This window comes from Taudactylus pleione, unplaced genomic scaffold, assembly GCF_031769625.1.
Source record: "Taudactylus pleione unplaced genomic scaffold, aTauple2 ptg000285l, whole genome shotgun sequence".
Taxonomy (NCBI): domain Eukaryota; kingdom Metazoa; phylum Chordata; class Amphibia; order Anura; family Myobatrachidae; genus Taudactylus; species Taudactylus pleione.
This window is the reverse complement of record NW_028284687.1, coordinates 1,704,385-1,724,502: the sequence shown is the minus strand read 5'-3', so window position 1 is coordinate 1,724,502 and position 20,118 is coordinate 1,704,385. Positions and strand designations below refer to the sequence as shown.

Sequence of the window (20,118 nt, the reverse complement as noted above, 5' to 3'; positions counted from 1 at the left end):
TGAGGGGATATAGGAATGTCACAGTGACATCACTTATATCTATAGTAATAATACAGGGACAAGACTGGGGAGGTGAGAGGATCTGGAAATGTCACAGTGACATCACTAGTATATATAGTAATAATGCAGGAACATGACCGGGGAGGTGAGGGGATCTTGGAGTGTCACAGTGACATCACTTATATCTATAGTAATAATACAGAGATATGACTGGGGAGGTGAGGGGATCTGGGAGTGTCACAGTGACATCACTAGTATCTATAGTAATAATGCAGGAACATGACCGGGGAGGTGAGGGGATATAGGAATGTCACAGTGACATCACTTATATCTATAGTAATAATACAGGGACAAGACTGGGGAGGTGAGAGGATCTGGAAATGTCACAGTGACATCACTAGTATATATAGTAATAATGCAGGAACATGACCGGGGAGGTGAGAGGATCTGGGAGTGTCACAGTGACATCACTTATATCTATAGTAATAATGCAGGGACATGACTGGGGAGGTGAGGGGATCTGTGAGTGGCACAGTGACATCACTTATATCTATAGTAATAATACAGGGACATGACTGGGGAGGTGAGGGGATCTGGGAGTGTCACAGTGACATCACTTATGTCTATAGTAATAATACAGGGACATGACTGGGGAGGTGAGAGGGTCTGGGAGTGTCACAGTGACATCACTTATATCTATAGTAATAATACAGAGATATGACTGGGGAGGTGAGAGGGTCTGGGAGTGTCACAGTGACATCACATATCTATAGTAATAATACAATGACATGACTGGGGAGGTGAGAGGATCTGGGAGTGTCACAGTGACATCACTTATATCTATAGTAATAATACAGGGACTTGACGGGGGGTGAGGGGATCTGGGAGGTCACAGTGACATCACTTATATCTATAGTCATAATACAATGACATGACTGGGGAGGTGAGAGGATCTGGGAGTGTCACAGTGACATCAAATGTATCTATAGTAATAATACAGAGACATGACTGGGGAGGTGAGGGGATCTTGGAGTGTCACAGTGACATCACTTATATCTATAGTAATAATACAGAGATATGACTGGGGAGGTGAGGGGATCTGGGAGTGTCACAGTGACATCACTAGTATCTATAGTAATAATGCAGGAACATGACCGGGGAGGTGAGGGGATATAGGAATGTCACAGTGACATCACTTATATCTATAGTAATAATACAGGGACAAGACTGGGGAGGTGAGAGGATCTGGAAATGTCACAGTGACATCACTAGTATATATAGTAATAATGCAGGAACATGACCGGGGAGGTGAGAGGATCTGGGAGTGTCACAGTGACATCACTTATATCTATAGTAATAATGCAGGGACATGACTGGGGAGGTGAGGGGATCTGTGAGTGGCACAGTGACATCACTTATATCTATAGTAATAATACAGGGACTTGACTGGGGAGGTGAGGAGATCTGGGAGTGTCACAGTGACATCACTTATATCTATGGTAATAATACAGGGAGATGAGGGGATATGGGAGTGTCACAGTGACATCACTTATATCTATAGTAATAGTACAGGGATATGACTGAGGAGGTGAGGGGATCTAGGGGTGTCACAGTGACATCACTTATATCTATAGTAATAATACATTAACATGACTGGGGAGGTGAGGGGATCTAGGGGTGTCACAGTGACATCACTTATATCTATAGTAATAATACAGGGACATGACCTGGGAGGTGAGGGGATCTGGGAGTGTCACAGTGACGTCACATATCTATAGTAATAATACATGGAATTGACTGGTTGAGGGGATTTGGGAGTGTATGCATTGACATCACTTTTATCTATAGTACTAATACAGGGACATGACTGGGGAAGTGAGGGGATCTGCGGGTGTCCCTGTAGTGGATAGTTCCCCTTCAGTAGATGTAGGGTCAATCCACATCCCGTCCCAGTAGTGGATAGTTCCCTTTCAGTAGATGTAGGGTCATTCCGCAACAAATCAACACAATTTCCAAAAAAATTCTACCTTTCATTCTCTAGTTTCAATGAAATTTGGTATAATAAATCCTGCCATGGGTGTAAAGATAAACCCCAAGTCTTAGGCTGATAAGTACACTGGTTTTTAATTTATATGCCTTTAAAATGGCAATGTTATTTTAAATTTTGCTTTTACCATTTTTTTTTTAATTGCTTTTGCAACTCACCTAATGGAGCTAGAGAGTTGGGCAAGGTCTCATTTCATATGTTATGTAACACCGCCCTATGGCCGCACTCTAATAGAGCCGGAAGCTCACCACTGACATCACTCGTGATGTCAGTGGGGCGGCCCCTTACAGCAGGCGTTACTTCGGGAATGCCTCCGTTTGGCCAGCCACCCCCCGGACCCGCCTACCAAACAGGGCGAGCTGTCGATCAACATCGACAGCCACCCCTTTTGGATGCGAGTGTCGGAGTGAGTGATTTCTCTCTCGCTACAGGGCTTGTGCATTGCCTGGCCATTGATCCACTTGCGAGCGCTATACGCTTGCGAGCAGTTCTGAATCAGGCCCACTATTTCAATAAAAAAAATGTAAAGCAAAATTTTGATTTTCTCAAAAGCCTTATTTTAAAAAAAGTTAAAAGAAATTTCATACTGTTGTTAATAGATCCCCAAATTTTATTTTGGGATCATGATGGGATCACTTGCTATAAGAGCCTTCATTTTTGAGTGATTCATGAAAATTGTATTGAGGAACTTCACCTCTAGAATGATGCGAATGGGTTTTCCTGTGAGGCCCACATCCCCTTTATGTAAAACCACGCCCCTTTTCACACAGGGGGGATTTACCGTGTACTCCTCAGGTGTCACCAGACACCCGGTGACGCCTCTGGCATTAGTGCTATCAAAAATGTCTTTGGTCCGTGCAGTCACTAGCTTTTGAGTCCAGAGTTGGTAGCCAGACACGGTATAAGTCATTCAGACTTTATGTATTCTCAGATTTCTCATTTTATTCCATCCCTTCTGGAGCCTTATGAAGGTGAATTTGAAGTGGACCCATAATTTCCCTTCTTCATTTAGTTTCCATTGTTTCTTCTAGGTTTACATTTTTGTACTGGGATGTAGCGCCCCCTAATCCTCTGTTACTGAAATTACCCCAAATTATGCTAGTTAAATACTTATTAGGTAAATCCCCCCTCATACAGAAATCTCTACATTCAGCACAATTTCAAGAAATTCACATAGAATGACGTCACAGGGCTTACATCTCTGAAGGCCAGATAAAGCACATGGTCATTGCCCAAAATGTAAGGACCCTAATGTATTGTTCTTTCTCAATTTCTGGCAATGCCCTAAAATTTTAAAATTTTGGTATCAAACTCTCTGGTTTATCAATACTACGTTTGATTTACACTGATCCCTAGACCCCAGGGCACTGATAGTTTTGAATGTCTCTTCTTGGGGTCTGCACTCTCTACATAAACACTTTACCTCATTTCTTTATGTCCTCATGCTGGCTAATAAGGTGATTGTATCTAAGTAGATGGAACGCTCTAATTCTAGGCCCGAACAAGTTCATGTTCTGCTTCTACATATGCTACACTTAGAGCATCAATCCACTCTTCCTGATGTGCAGAGAAATGTAACCTGATGATAAAATATATGGGGTACTTATATTGTATCTTTAGGCCATTCCCAGCAAGAACATATCTTACACCTCCTTGAATCTACCAACTGGTATTTATATTTATTTATTTATTAACAGATTCTAATATAGCGTAGCAAATTCCGTTGCGCTTTACAATTTGAATCAAAATTAACATTTTACTGGGTTGTAAAAGACATACATAAGGGTAAGAGGGCCCTGCTCGCAAGCTTACAATCTATAGGGAAATAGGTGTTGATACACAAGGATATGTGCTACATATTGCAAATTGGCCCAGCCCGATTGCAGATGTCCTTGGTGGGCTGTATAATCCAATCACACTGGAAAGTAGGCCATGGGTTAGGAGGATGTTAAATTGAAGACAGAGAAGATGTGATAGGTGTTTACTATAAGAAGAGAGTTAGATAGGGAGCTACAAAAGGTTAGGTGGGCGGTCCTGGAATCTGATAAGCTTGTCTGAAGATTTGAGTTTTCAGAGAATTTCTTGAATGTTTGGAAACTAGTGGAAAGTCTATTGTGCATGGTAAGGCATTCCACAGGGTGGGTGCAGCCTGAAAAAAGTCCTGTAACCGTGCATGGGAACAAGTAATGCGCGGGGCTGAGACGCAGATCTTGTGCAGAGCGGAGATGTCGGGTTGGAAGATATTTTGAGATAAGTGAAGAGATGTATGTTGGTGTGGTTTTTTTAATAGCTTTATGTGTGAGTGTAAGTATTTTAAATTAAATACGGTAGAAGACCGGCAGCCAATGGAGGAACTGACAGAGTGGATCAGCAGACACTGAACATTTGGTGAGAAAGATCAACTTCGCAGCTGCATTCAAGATGGATTGTAGTGGGGAGAGCCTGTTTTTGGGAAGACCAATAAGGAGACTATTGCAATAGTCAATGCAAGAAATAATGAGTGCATAGATTAGAGTTTTTGCAGTGTCTCGCGTAAGATATGGTCGATATTTGGCTATATTTTTTAGATGTATGTAACAGGATTTAGAGACAGATTCAATGTGGGGAACAAAGGACAGTTCAGAGTCAAGGATGACACCTAGGCAGCGAGCTTGTGGGGTGGGGTTGATTGTCGAGTTGTCAACAGTAGTAGAGAGATCAGGTTGGTAACTACTATTGGCCGGTGGAAATATAATTCTGTTTTGGATATATTAAGTTTGAGGTGGCGAGAGGACATCCAAGATGAATTGGCAGAGAGACATTCAGTGACACGGACCAGCACAGATGGTGACAAATCTGGGGAGGAACGGTAAATTTGAGTATCGTCTGCGTACAGATGATACTGAAAACCAAAAGAGCTGATTAGTTTGCCAAGAGAGATGGTATAGATTGAGAAAAGCAGAGGACCTAATACTGAACCTTGTGGTACTCCCACTGATAGAAGTAGCGAAGTGGAGGTAGAATCAGAAAAGTGAACAGTGAAAGAGCGATTAGATAGGTAGGAGAACCAAGGGCTGTGTCTTGAAGACCTAGGGATTGTATGAGAAGAGAGTGGTCAACAGTGTCAAAGGCAGCAGAGAGATCTAGAATTATTAGTAGTGAGTAATGGCCTTTAGCCTTGGCAGTGACCAGATCATTTACTACCTTAGTCAGTGCTGTCTCAGTGGAGTGTTGGGAACGAAAGCCTGACTGAAGTGGGTCCAATAAGTTGTGGGTGTTAAGAAAGTGTGTGAGGTGAGTGTAGGCAAGTCTCTCCAGTAGCTTGGAGGGGCCAGGTAGCTGGGAGATAGGTAATTTGAGAGTGTTAGGGTCAGAATTTTGTTTTTTCAAAATGGGGGTAATCACTGCATGCTTGAACAGTGATGGAAACATACCAGTAGAGAAAGAGAGATTACAGATTTTAGTTAAGTGTGGAATGAGCACAGGAGACAGAGCTTTACTGATTTGTGAGGGTATAGGATCAAGAGGAGAGGTAGTAGAGTAGGAGGATGAGAAGAGTGTAGATACTTCATCTTCATTAGTGGGGTCAAATGATGAGAACGTGCCACTGGGTTCAGGTAGGGAATTGAACAAGACCCTGGCTGAGGAAGTGCATACCATTTCATTTTGGATATTATCAATCTTGTTCTTGAAATAGGAAGCAAGATCTTCTGCACTGATAGTAGCAGGTGGGTTGGGTGACGGAGGGGTAAGAAGTGATTTAAATGTATTAAAAAGTTGCTTGGGGTTAGAGGCTTGGGCAGAGATGACAGATTGGAAATATGTCTGTTTGGCATTATCCAGTGCATTACGATAAGAGTGGTAGATAGTCTTATATGTGAGGAAGTCACTTGGAGTATGAGACTTTCGCCACTGATGTTCTACTTTACGTGAGAGTTTTTGTAAGTGTCTTGTGAATTTGGAATGCCACGGTTGACGTCTAAGTCTATGTGGAGTGTGATGGGTAGCTGGAGCTACTTCATCAAGGGCTACTTCTAGGGTCTGGTTCAGGTGTGATACAGCAGTCTCAGGAGAAGTGGAATTAGAAATAGGTAAGAGTGATTGTTGCAGAGAGGTGAATAGTTGTTCAAAATTAATAGCATTAATATCGCTGCGGGTTTGAGGTTTGGTTGATTTGCTTGGCATTGAAGGTGACGTAATGGAGGAGAGTGTGCAGATGATAAGGTTATGATCTGAGAGAGGGAAAGGAGCATTAGTGAAATCAGAAACTGAGCATAGTCTGGTAAATACAAGATCAAGGCAGTGGCCCTCCTGATGAGTAGGAGTCAGTCCATTGGGAGAGACCAAGAGAGGAGGTTACAGAGAGTAGTCTGGAGGCATGAGGAGATTGTGGACTGTCAATGGGGATATTGAAATCACCCATAATGATGGTGGAGATGTCAGAGGATAGGAAGTGAGGGAGCCATGCAGAAAAATGTTCCAGAAATTGTTGCAGTGGCCCAGGTGGGCGATATATAGCAGCAACTCGCAGAGAGAAAGGGGTGAAAGTCCTGGTACAATGTACTTCAAATGATGTAAATATGAGTGAAGGTACCTGTGTGAGAACTGTGTATGTAACAGATTGGGAGAGTAATATTCCTACTCCACCTCCCTTACAATTACCAGGCCTGGAGGTGTGTGAGAAGTGTAGGTTACCATATGAAAGTGCAGCAGGGGAGACGGTGTCTGATTGTGTGAGCCATGTTTCTGTTATCGCCAGAAGATTGAGGTTATTTGAGATAAAGCAGTCATGGATGGATGTTAGCTTATTGCAGACAGAGCGTGCATTCCATAAGGCACATTTTAGTGTTTTGGAGGGTGATGGGAGGCATGTGATGTGTCTGAGGTTTGCTGGATTTATATTCCATTGTGAGTAGGGCATGTGTGTAGGGCCTGGATTTGGTGATATGTCACCAGCTAATAGAAGTAGAAGGAGAGAGATATAAATATAGTTCTGGGTTTTGTATGAAAGTTTTTTATGGCGACAGGTTGTGGATGTTATGGTCAATTTAGAAAGATAAGTAAATAGCTCAAGTGTGTTCACAAGAGGGGAGCAGATTATTGAGGCTGCAATGTGTACAGAGGGGTGAGCTGCAGGGAGAGTAAAGGATGTAATAGCCTTAGAGAACATGTCATGGAGTGATATAGGAATGAATAATATTTGGTACATGATGATTTAGAATAAAAAGAGAAAATCCTTAGAATACAAATACATCAAGTTTCCATTTAGAAATTACCTGCTCTTTGATGCTGTTCAATGTTTGTTCAACTGTTTTTTAACTGTTCATTTTGGATACTTTGTGCAGATACTTCATGCATGCACAGCTCTCTTAGATCAGACTAGTAAGATATACTGTGGCTGATTAACACAGGCTACATCTGAGACATGTCCAGCTGACCTAAGGTGTTAAATTGCCTTGTGTTTGACTATGTAAACAACAGCCCAGTATGCCATCATAAACTATGCTTCACTGACATCACAAAAGTTGGTAATGACTATTCCAACAATTTAAGATATCACATACATTTAAATAAGTTGAATGAATAAAGTTCAGAGTATAAAGATTGCAGGAGGGTGGATATCACATACATATAAATAAGTTGAATGAATAAAGTTCAGAGTATGAAGATTGCAGGAGGGTGGATATCACATACATATAAATAAGTCAAATGAATAAAGTTCAGAGTATGAAGATTGCAGGAGGGTGGATATCACATACATATAAATAAGTTGAATGAATAAAGTTCAGAGTATGAAGATTGCAGGAGGGTGGATATCACATACATATAAATAAGTTGAATGAATAAAGTTCAGAGTATGAAGATTGCAGGAGGGTGGAGATCACATACATTTAAATAAGTTGAATGAATAAGGTTCAGAGTATGAAGATTGCAAGAGGGTGGATATCACATACATTTAAATAAGTTGAATGAATAAAGTTCAGAGTATGAAGATTGCAGGAGGGTGGATATCACATACATTTAAATAAGTTGAATGAATAAAGTTCAGAGTATGAAGATTGCAGGAGGGTGGATATCACATACATACAAATAAGTTGAATGAATAAAGTTCAGAGTATGAAGATTGCAGGAAGGTTGATATCACATACATTTAAATAAGTTGAATGAATAAAGTTCAGAGTATGAAGATTGCAGGAGGGTGGAGATCACATACATATAAATAAGTTGAATGAATAAAGTTCAGAGTATGAAGATTGCAGGAGGGTGGAGATCACATACATTTAAATAAGTTGAATGAATAAAGTTCAGAGTATGAAGATTGCAGGAGGGTGGAGATCACATACATACAAATAAGATGAATGAATAAAGTTCAGAGTATGAAGATTGCAGGAGGGTGGACATCACATACATACAAATAAGTTGAATGAATAAAGTTCAGAGTATGAAGATTGCAGGAGGGTGGAGATCACATACATATAAATAAGTTGAATGAATAAAGTTCAGCGTATGAAGATTGCAGGAGGGTGGAGATCACATACATTTAAATAAGTTGAATGAATAAAGTTCAGAGTATGAAGATTGCAGGAGGGTGGAGATCACATACATATAAATAAGTTGAATGAATAAAGTTCAGAGTATGAAGATTGCAGGAGGGTGGAGATCACATACCTGATGAGAAAAAAAAAGTTAGTTAGGTCCAGATAAATGTAATTGTTATTTATATCGCCAATTGTTTTATTAACGCGACTCCTCTTTCTGATTTATCATATTTACATTGATCGATATAAATAACTGTGGCTGAATTATATTATTGCACTTATTTATGTGTGAGGGGGGTATATCCCATCCTTATCCTCCCCTCTCAGAGCATTTTCTACAGTTCATATTCAGCTTTTTTAATTGTTCATGGCTCTTTGGAGACGGACAATATGTCCTTTTCTTCCTGGTTTTATGTACTATTGTTGGTTCTTTATGACCCGTCATGTACTCTGTACGGTCCCTGATTATGTTCATATTTCTTGTCGTGTTGTCTTTGTTGCCATCACAATGTCTGTTTTTCTTGAAAAACTCAAATACATTTTCAAAAAAAGTGTTTTTAATAAATTATCCACATCGCATACAAATACACCTAACGCTTATATATAGTGCACGTCCATCAGGTCTACATACATACACTTTCTTGCTGGCATATTTCATGTATGATAAATAATGCTCATGTTCCTCTGTAAATAAGCCCCTTAGTGTATAAACAGAATATAGTAAACAGAAGTAGACAATTTTTTTATGTATCTCAGTATAACAGCAATTTTGTTCAACAAACTTAAAATTTAAAAAATATGTATTCCACATTTAGAACATGGAAATTGTTTCTCTGATGTGAAGCAAAATTTGTTTTCATGTGTACAACATTAATATCTGTAGAGAACATTTCCCACCTTTCGAACATTTAGAATATTGTTACAACTTCATTTTAGGTTCAACAGTTCATGGACCTTGTATTTCTCCTGTGCATTTTCTGATGTTTAACAAGATGTGATTTTTTTGTAAAACATTTCCCACACTCAGAACATGGAAATGGCCTCTCACCTGTGTGACTTCTCTGATGTATAACAAGAGTTGATTTCTTTGTAAAACATTTCCCACACTCAGAGCATGGAAATGGTTTCTCACCTGTGTGTTTTCTCTGATGTATAACAAGAACTGATTTTTTTGTAAAACATTTCCCACATTCAGAGCATGGAAATGGTTTCTCACCTGTGTGACTTATCTGATGTCTAACAAGATCTGATTTCTGTGTAAAACATTTCCCACACTCAGAGCATGGAAATGGTTTCTCACCTGTGTGATGTTTCTGATGTCTAACAAGATCTGATTTTTTTGTAAAACATTTCCCGCACTCAGAACATGGAAATAGTCTCTCACCTGTGTGACTTCTCTGATGTGTAACAAGAGTTGATTTATGTCTAAAACATTTCCCGCACTCAGAGCATGGAAATGGTTTCTCCCCTTTGTGAGTTCTGTGATGTATAACAATATCTGATTTGTTTCTAAACCATTTCCCACACTCAGAACATGGAAATGGCCTCTCTCCTGCCTTAGCTTTCCCTGTAGGAGAGGGAAATATTTTATTTGTACTAGAAGTTCCAATATCAGAGTTAGCAGAACATTCCCCATGAGTAGAGGGATTAGATGACACATCTGCACGGTGATGTACTGGGTCTATAATGGGGCTTTCTCGTTGGGCATCTCCTGTGATGTCGTTGCCTTCTAGCTCACAATCTGGAGAGAGCATGGGAAATTCCTCCGAGACATTCTTGCTGTTACATCCATATGCTGTAAATAAAATAAATACATGGTAATATGATTATTTTCCCTATGACAAGTTTACTTTGCCCAATAAAGTCTATAGTTAAAAATTCCAAAATTACCACCAAATAGATACATTGAAGATGCTGCAAGGTATAATTTATTACTCATTACTGACAGTGTAAGCTGCCCTATGCATATAGCAGGGTTTACAAAAAACAATCAGACTGCGCTTAATTAAAAAGAGGTGGGAACTGGGCAGGTAATTAATCAATATGATTATTCTCTAACATTAGGATATTACATATAAAATGCACCAACAAACACTTTTTGAGCCAGTCCTGGTTTAGGAAACATGGGGAAAAACATTGCGTAGGGGTCTCCTGTATTTCCATCAACCAGCACTTGACTCTTACTAGCTGGGGGTTAATACCACAGCAAAGGGGACAATATTCACAGGGTCCCCTGGCCAAAAGCATTAAATCCTCCATCTAGAGTCAGCCCAGGACTGGGATTCCATGGGAAGTAGGCCCCTCCAAAAAAAGGGCAACCCCTCCTAAGTATACCCCAGGCTAATAGCCTGGGGAAATTCCCCACAACCCTTGTACCTTTGGGTGCAGGGTTGTGTAAATTAACCCTGTAGGAGGAGTGCTAGCCCAGGAGAAAGGGTATCGCCTTCAAATGTACCTTAAATACACGTACACAGAGGAAAAAAGGGGGCTGGGCTGCACAAGGCCAAAAGACAGCTAGCCAGGGAAATGGAGCCTTGGATGTCTAGTAGCGATGAAGATCAGGCACACAATGCTGTCAGAAAAGGATATTTAAACCCTGGGTCATGCGGTAAGTAGCCGGTATGGTCAGGTGGACATTAGCCCAGCTGCCATTGGGGAATAGCGGTCAGCTGGCCGAGACCAACATGGCGTTGCCCAGGGTTCAGAGCCGGCAGGAGCTCCAGGCCCATGAGACCACCACCATGCTGGGGGCCCACCAACAGCGCACTCTCCTGAGTTCCTCTAGGTCGGGACCTCCGCCAGGACAGAGCAGCATGGTGTCGGCACTGAGGGTGAATATGATTCTTGACAACACCCCCTCTACTGAGGGTGGCTTCCAGACAGCCTTTGGGATTAGAAGGATACTTCCTGTGAAAAGCTTTCATAAATTTCAGAGCGTGAACATCTGCAGAATCAATTCAGGCTTTTTCGTCTGGGCCATAGCCCTTCCAGTCAAAGAGATATTAAAGACGACCAAAATGATATGGGAATCCAGGATATGATCAATTTCAAACTCCACTCCTCTGCAAGTCTTGATTTTAGGAGTCTTAGGTGCCGAAGACTGGAATCAATTTAATATTAATGGTCGAAGAAAATATATATATATAATGAATTAGGTATCTGCAAATGGGTTGGATATTTCAGTTTGTAGGCTACAGGATTTAATACATGAGAAATTGGAAAGGGTCCAATGTAACAAGAAACAAATTTCATAATGGGAACCCTGAGTCGAATATTCCGTGTTGATAGCCAAATGCGGTCTCCAGGTTTTAAAGAAAGTAGAGCTTGACGTTTCCGATCTGCAAATTTCTTGTAACTGGAAGAGGCTCTCTTAAGGGAGATATGTACACTATTCCAAATTTTGGTGAAAGACTGAAGAGTTTTATTAGCTGCATAAATATCCACATAGGGTAACAACTGGAAGTCTGGAACACGAGGGTGGAAGCCACAGACTGTGAAAAACTGAGTGGTATTAGTAGTGGTATGGTATCAGGAGTTGCAGTAGGACTACCCAATTGTCCTGGGAAGAAGATAAATACAAGCATATAAATGTCTCTAGGTTTTGGTTTACCCTCTCCATTTGCCCATTAGTTTTTGGATGATATGCTGAAGAGAATTTTAATTAGACTTAAAGACTCAAGGGAGTAGTGGAATGAGTAATTAGACCTCCTTGAATTCGGTTCCCATCCGCCACTGTGAGAAAGACCAGATTAGTCAGAGCCTTGATGGGAATGGAAGTTTCCTGAATCAATGATGATGTAATAAAGTTACCGGCAACTCCAGAGTCAAACATGGTGTCAAAAGATTTGGACCATGGGGGGTGGTCAAAGTCACATTCAACAAACAGTCAGATTTCGGGGAAGATTTAGCTGAAAACCCTAACCTGCGTTCCCCAGAAAAGGTGAGGGTTTGGAGTTTCCCGAAGGTACAGGATAAGATCCAATAAAGTGATTGGGACTGGCACAATACAGACATAATTTTTCTTGATGATGCCTCATGCGTTCCTCTGGAGATACTGTAGGTGCGAGTTATTAACTTGCATGGAGGCAAAGAAGACTGTGAAGTACTGGGCGTGCGAGAGTTAAAGCGTTCACTTCTGAACCTGCAGACTGCTCTGTCTCAGAGGTGTAGATCTATCTTGTGATTGGGACGGGACTGAAGCACAAACTGGAGCAGGGTTGGGACCGAACTGTAGCACAAATTGGAGCTGGGATGGGCTGGACTGTAACAAAACTGGAGCAGGATTGGGACATAACGGTAGCACAAAATGGAGTCGGGTTGGGACTGAACTATAGCACACACTGGAGCCAGATTGTCTCCATCGGGGCCAAGGTGTTTACCAGTGGCTTCAGGGCATCCGCCAGCTCCTGTATGTAAGGACTGCGGGTTCTGGACTTCCCAGGAGAGACCTTGATACCTGCTCGCTGATAGCTCGAGAGGTTTGGAGTAGGGAAGGATGTATGTAGCTCTTCCTCAAAGATGGATGTATATCAATATGCAGCAGGAGAGTACTGGGAAAAAGATGTACTGGAAATAAACACTGAGACTGGAAACGGAATGTAGCACCAATTTGTCCCAGATTGGGACAGAGGCTATAGTACAAACAAGAGCCGGAATGGGACTGGAACATAGTACAGGCTGGGGCCGGATTGGAACCGGACTGAAGCATAAACTGGAGCTGGATTGAAACCGGATTGTAGCACAAACTGGAGCCAGATTGGCAACAGACTGTAGCACAAACTGAAGCCGAATTGGGACCGGACTGTAGCACAAACTGGAGCCAGATTGGGACCGGACTATAGCACACACTGGAGCCAGATTGGAACCACAGCAGAAATAGGCAAGTGAACTGCAGACAGCTAGCCAGGGAGCTGGAGCCTTGGACGTCTAGTAGCGACGAAGATCAGGCACAGAATGCTGTCAGAAAAGGAAATTTATACTCTAGGTCACACAGTGATTGGGCGGTGTGGTCAGGTGGACATTAGCCCAACTGCCATTGGTGAAAAGCGATAAGTTGGCCGGATCCAACATGGTGCGTCGTGTTCGGGAGCTGGCAGGAACGCCGCCGGAGCTCCAGGCCCTTGAGACGACCACCACACTGGGGGCCACCAAACAGCGCATTCTCCCGAGTCCCTCCATGATGTGAGGAGGAGAGCATTAATATTATAGGGGATGAGGCTCCTATTGTGTGAGACAAACCAGAGAAAGTAGGGAGGAGACTGGTCAGATATATGGTTTGGTAGCACAAAATGACAATATGTGAGGGGAAGAACAGGAGTATAATAGGGGCTGATGGTTCCTGATGCATAACATACACCATAGAGTGTGGGGAGGAGACTGGTCACATCTCTGGGCTGGTAACACACAGTGATATGATGTGAGGGGGAGAGCAGGAGTATAATAGGGGCTGATGGCTCCTGTGGTATGAGATACACCAGAGAGTGTGAGGAGACTGGTTAGGTGTCTCTGGTGTGGTAACACACAGTGGAATGATGTGAGGGGGAGAGCAGGAGTATAATAGGGGTTGAAGCTGCTGTGGTATGAGATACACCAGAGAGTGTGAGGAGACTGGTTAGATATCTCTGGGCTGGTAACACACAGTGACATGATGTGAGGGGGAGAGCAGGAGTATAATAGGGGCTGATGGCTCCTGATGTATGAGATACACCAGAGAGTGTGGGAAAGAGACTGGTCAGATCTCAGGGCTGGTAACACACAGTGACATGATGTGAGGGGGGAGAGCAGGAGTATAATAGGGGCTGATGGCTCCTGATGTATGAGATACACCAGACAGCGTGAAGACACTGGTTAGATATCTCAGGGCTGGTAATACACAGTGACATGATGTGAGGGGAAGAGCAGGAGTATAATAGGGGCTGATGGCTCCTGATGTATGAGATACACCAGAGAGTGTGGGGAGGAGACTGGTCAGATCTCTGGGCTGGTAACACATAGTGACATGATGTGAGCGGTAGAGCAGGAGTATAATAGGGGCTGATGGCTCCTGATGTATGAGATACACCAGAGAGTGTGGGGAGGAGACTGGTCAGATCTCTGGGGTGGTAACACACAGTGACATGATGTGAGGGGGAGAGCAGGAGTATAATAGGGGCTGATGGCTCCTGACTCCCCGACTGGGCAGATACATTTCCATCATTACTTTGTACTGACAGGAGGGTGTTGAATAAGATATTGCTGTATTAACTGAACAAGTAGAATATGTGATTCTTTTCGGTAACAAGTGTTTATTACTCACCTGTGCTGATATTTGTAGGGATTTCCTCCTCCTTACACTGCTGATCACCCATCATGTACATCTTTTCTTCTTCCTCTATATCTTCTACCTTTATATCAGTCACATACGTCTCTTCTTCTCCCTCTATATCTTCTGCCTTCATATCAGTCACATACATCTCTTCTTCTTCCTCTATATGTTCTGCCTTTATATTAGTCACATACGTCTCTTCTTCTCCGTCTAAAACTTCAATCTTAACTTCAGTCAGATTTTCAGCCTAAATAACCAACAGAATAGCAAAATAACATGTAATTAAGGTCTGATTTCATTAATGGAGATTATATAGTATCATATCAGTGTATAAGACACACAACTTCTGTACAGATCATATAGTGACAGTCACTTTGGTATATTGGTGAGACCCTAAATCCCACCTACCTGATGCTCCTGTGGGATCCTGTGATTCTCCTCTGTACAATCCTGTGAATACAGAGGACGGGGACATCTCTTTGGGGTATTTCTGTTACTGGGTCCATCTGTAGGAGACACACAGTGACTGAGTACATTGTATATATGTGATTATCAGGTGATGTGTTGTATATAGGGGGTCCCCATACCTGCTCTTCCCTGTACAAGAAATGACAGCCTCCTCTTACCCAGTGATGTGAGGGGCCGGTGATTCTCCATCATCACATCCTTGTACAGACCCTTGTGTTCCTCTATGTACTCCCCCTCCTGCATGGAGACATAGACAGTGACAACCTGACACCTTATAGGAACCTGACACACACAATGATACAGTCATCACCCAGACACATCCCCTGGTGTTACAGTATAATGTCCCATTCCCGGCAGTCACCTCTCCAGTCATCACCCAGACACATCCCCCGGTGTTACTGTATAATGTCCCATTCCCGGCAGTCACCTCTCCAGTCATCACCCAGACACATCCCCTGGTGTTACTGTATAATGTCACATTCCCAGCTGTCACCTCTCCAGTCATCACCCAGACACAGCCCCTGGTGTTACTGTATAATGTCCCATTCCCAGCAGTCACCTCTCCAGTCATCACCCAGACACATCCCCTGGTGTTACTGTATAATGTCCCATTCCCAGCTGTCACCTCTCCAGTCATCACCCAGACACAGCCCCTGGTGTTACTGTATAATGTCCCATTCCCAGCAGTCACCTCTCCAGTCATCACCCAGACACATCCCCAGGTGTTACTGTATAATGTCCCATTCCCAGTAGTCACCACCCAGACACATCCCCTGGTGTTACTGTATAATGTCACATTCCCAGCTGTCACCTCTCCAGTCATCACCCAGACACAGCCCCTGGTGTTACTGTATAATGTCCCATTCCCAGCAGTCACCTCTCCAGTCATCACCCAGACACATCCCCTGGTGTTACTGTATAATGTCCCATTCCCAGCTGTCACCTCTCCAGTCATCACCCAGACACAGCCCCTGGTGTTACTGTATAATGTCCCATTCCCAGCAGTCACCTCTCCAGTCATCACCCAGACACATCCCCAGGTGTTACTGTATAATGTCCCATTCCCAGTAGTCACCACCCAGACACATCCCCTGGTGTTACTGTATAATGTCCCATTCCCAGCAGTCACCTCTCCAGTCATCACCCAGACACATCCCCTGGTGTTACTGTATAATGTCCCATTCCCAGCAGTCACCTCTCCAGTCATCACCCAGACACATCCCCTGGTGTTACTGTATAATGTCCCATTCCCAGCAGTCACCTCTCCAGTCAGCAGCTGAATGATCTTGTTGGTGAGATCCAGGATCTTCTGGTCATTGTGTCTCTCATGTATCAGTGAGTAAGGTGGACGCACCGTGATGTGGCTCTGGGTCCTGCTCAGTTCTCCTGACACGCGGGGACGTCTCCTGGGTGTCTCACAGTCACTGGATGTCTTCTTCACTACTGTGTAATCCTGTGTATTGGGGGAAACACCAAAGATCACTGCATACACTCCCAGATAAATCGCAGGCATTCCTATTGTACTGTAAAGGGTTTGTGTACCCCATGTTCTGAGCTTGTGCTGCTGATTACAGCTTCTTAAATCCTCATATTTATATCAACAGCGTAAAATACCTTTATCTCCTACTATTAGCCACAAATAATACAGCTGTACCTCACAGTGGAACCCTTGTTAGTGGGCACTAATGACATAACGTACATGAATAAAACCAGAGGGCGCTAAACATAATAGGACAAAAAACACTTTGTAGAAACACTTTATAAATGGTGATCAAAGTTTGTGTCCTGAATTAGATAAGGATTCTCTCCAAATGGGCACCGTCCCGATAGATAACGACAAGTTGTTATTATTCAATATACCCCCATACAGACTGTATCGCATCCGTTCTCTTACAGCAATTAGTCATGTTATCCCAATCATGGGCTAATGAAGAGGCTGCGTGTTTGGGCGGGCGACGGCGATGCAGAGGGGGCTTATTTCCAAAATGTTTTACCTCTTCCATTCTATTCCCTACACAACGACCCCCAAATTATATATAGGCCAATATCTCACCATAGTTACAGTGTGTGAGGTGTAGCGTCCTAGACTCACCGGGGATCACACGCTTAGACCTAAACTTAAATGAGGTTTAAGTGTCCCAAATGGCGAGTCTACTGGATCAGCGCAGTGATTGGCTGGCGCCTCCCCCTTGGAAACCATGGGTCGATATTGAATAATAGCTATGTAAACCCCTCGGGTGACCTATCTGTCCCCCTCCCCATATTCCCGCAGGAGACCTCTATGACTGTCCGTCCCCCTCTCCAACCCAACGTCTCTGTAATCTCTGACGGGCGGTAATGGTGGCGTAGCTGCACCACAAAATCCCACCCCCGTCCCCTAATGTGCATAATACTCTGTGAGGGTGACCATACACCTCCCCCCCATCATACAGTGATAGCTGGGTGTGAGGGGGGAACATATAGTGTGGGGGACACATCCTCATTTCTCCCCCTCCCCATCATACAGTGATAGCTGGGTGTGAGGGGGGAGCATATAGTGTGGGGGACACATCCTCATTTCTCCCCCTCCCCATCATACAGTGATAGCTGGGTGTGAGGGGGGAGCATATAGTGTGGGGGACACATCCTCATTTCCCCCCCTCCCCCCTATACAACATTACCTGCCCCTATGTTATATATAAATGACCACACCGCAGGCAGATGTGTAACAGCTACTTACCTCCAGCCAGACGAGGCCTCGACTCACACTTTACTTCCGCTCTGTGCGTTCCACCCTGACTTCCGCTCTGTGCGTTCCACCTGACTTCCGGGTAGTGCGGTCCAGCTGACTTCCGCTATGTGCGTTTCACGCCGACCTCAAGGTTGTGCGTCCACCTGACTTCCGCTCTGTGCGTTCCACCTGACCTTCGGTTCCTACAGCGCCTCTGAAGCCCCCAGCACTGCCCCCACTCTATATAATTATATGGCATCTCTCTGTCCTCTGTACCCAGCATTGTGCCATGGGTGCCCACACACTACAGCAGTAGTGTCCCCCATAGGGTGTCAAAAACAGCAGTAGTGCCCCGTAGGGTGCCACGCACAGCAATAGTGCCCCGTAGGGTGCCATGTACAGCAATAGTGCCCCGTAGGGTGCCATGTACAGCAATAGTGCCCCGTAGGGTGCCATGTACAGCAATAGTGCCCCGTAGGGTGCCATGTACAGCAATAGTGCCCCGTAGGGTGCCATGTACAGCAATAGTGCCCCGTAAGGTGCCATGTACAGCAGTAGTGCCCCGTAGGCTGTAATGCACAGCAGTAGTGACCCGTAGGGTGCCACGCACAGCAATAGTGCCCCGTAGGGTGTCACGCACAGCAGTAGTGGCCCGTAGGGTGTCACGCACAGCAATAGTGCCCCGTAGGGTGCCATGCACAGCAGAGCAGGGTGTGAGGAATGTCCATAGTGACAGGACAGGGGACTCAGGTGCCACCTTCTATGAGGTCTTTCAGCCAGAGAGCTGTGGGGTCCCCCATGGCCACCTATTGCTTACCGACTGTGAGGGTGAGATGGCCATCGATGTGGTGACCCTGGGTTTTGAGGGTCTTGCTGCCCCCACTGTTCTCCACTGGCACCTGGAGGCACGTTCTCCTCTGGACAGAGTGTGTATCTGCTGCAGCACCTCTTTGCTAATGACGCTGGTAAGGTCTCCTGACAGGTCACTTTGGGCCATGGCTGCTGGGTGGCAATCTGGTGCCCCCAGGTGTATGAGGGTCTCCACCAGCACGTTCTCCTTTGGACGGAGTGTGTAACTGCTGCAGCGCCTCTTTGCTAATGACGCTGGTAAGGTCTCCTGACAGGCTATTTTGGACCATGGCTGCTGGGTGCCATGCAGGAGGCATAATAAGAGAACTGTGCTCAGACCAAGAGAGCCAGAAGGGGGGTTAGTACGTTCCCTCTAATCTTATGGTCACAGGAGTAAGGGAGAAATGTTCTTATTTCTCAGTAGTCCTATGAAGATCTGTTAGACCCACTTATAGGTAGCCATGTTATACACTTTACATGGGCTTCAAGCCACCTTACACAGTTGTAAACATACATCTGGAGAATGGTAAATCAGCCCCTTGACCCTTTAACCAATACAGGCTGATCCCCTTCTCTATGACAGGGATAAGCCAGGATCATGCCTTGTGCTTTTACATTCACCTTAGTGGGCGGGTGTGGGGTATGTTTACCCCTTGTCCACATGCAGCCAGAGCAGGGGGTCGTGGCTAAGCCCTATCTATTCATTGGTGCCATTGGGTCTGAATATACTGTCCAAACATACTTCCAGGTCTTTGGGTGAGATCCACTGCAGGAGGCTGGAAGCCAGATCCTGGATCAGTAGTCCTGCTGCCAGAGCTGTATGTGGTGAGTGGAAGCCAGGAGATCCAGCCACATCCAGGACGCTGGGATGCCGGTGATCAGAATGCAGGAATCCTTACACCAGTCAGAATACCGTCGCCAGCATTCTGACCGTTGGGATCCTGAAGATAAGTACTGGGATTAGGGGGAGGGTTAGCATTAGGGGTTTGGGTGAGGCACTAGGGGGAGGATTAGGGTTAGACACTAAGGGGGTAGGGTTAGGGTGCAGGGAGGGGGTTAGGTTTAGACACCAGGGAGGGACTGTCAGGGTAGGTAGAGGGGGAGGGTTAGGCTACAAACCAACAAGTGTCAGTATTCTAACCCTGCTGGGATGCCGACCGCCGGTATTCCGTATGCCACCACATTCATCCTAAACCTCTACCAAACCTCTTTATTCATCACA

At 44.3% G+C, this 20,118-nt stretch overlaps 1 protein-coding gene across 1 annotated transcript in view; it reads right to left on the bottom strand.

The window, feature by feature from the left end:
• The window catches only part of LOC148512048 (uncharacterized), a 140,692-nt gene that overhangs the window by 96,128 nt on the left and 24,446 nt on the right, over positions 1-20,118 (bottom strand). The window contains exon 5 of the mRNA XM_088482365.1: positions 9,614-9,883. Within this exon, the coding sequence (XP_088338491.1) occupies positions 9,614-9,883 (270 nt within the window). The remainder of the gene's footprint in view (positions 1-9,613; positions 9,884-20,118) is intronic.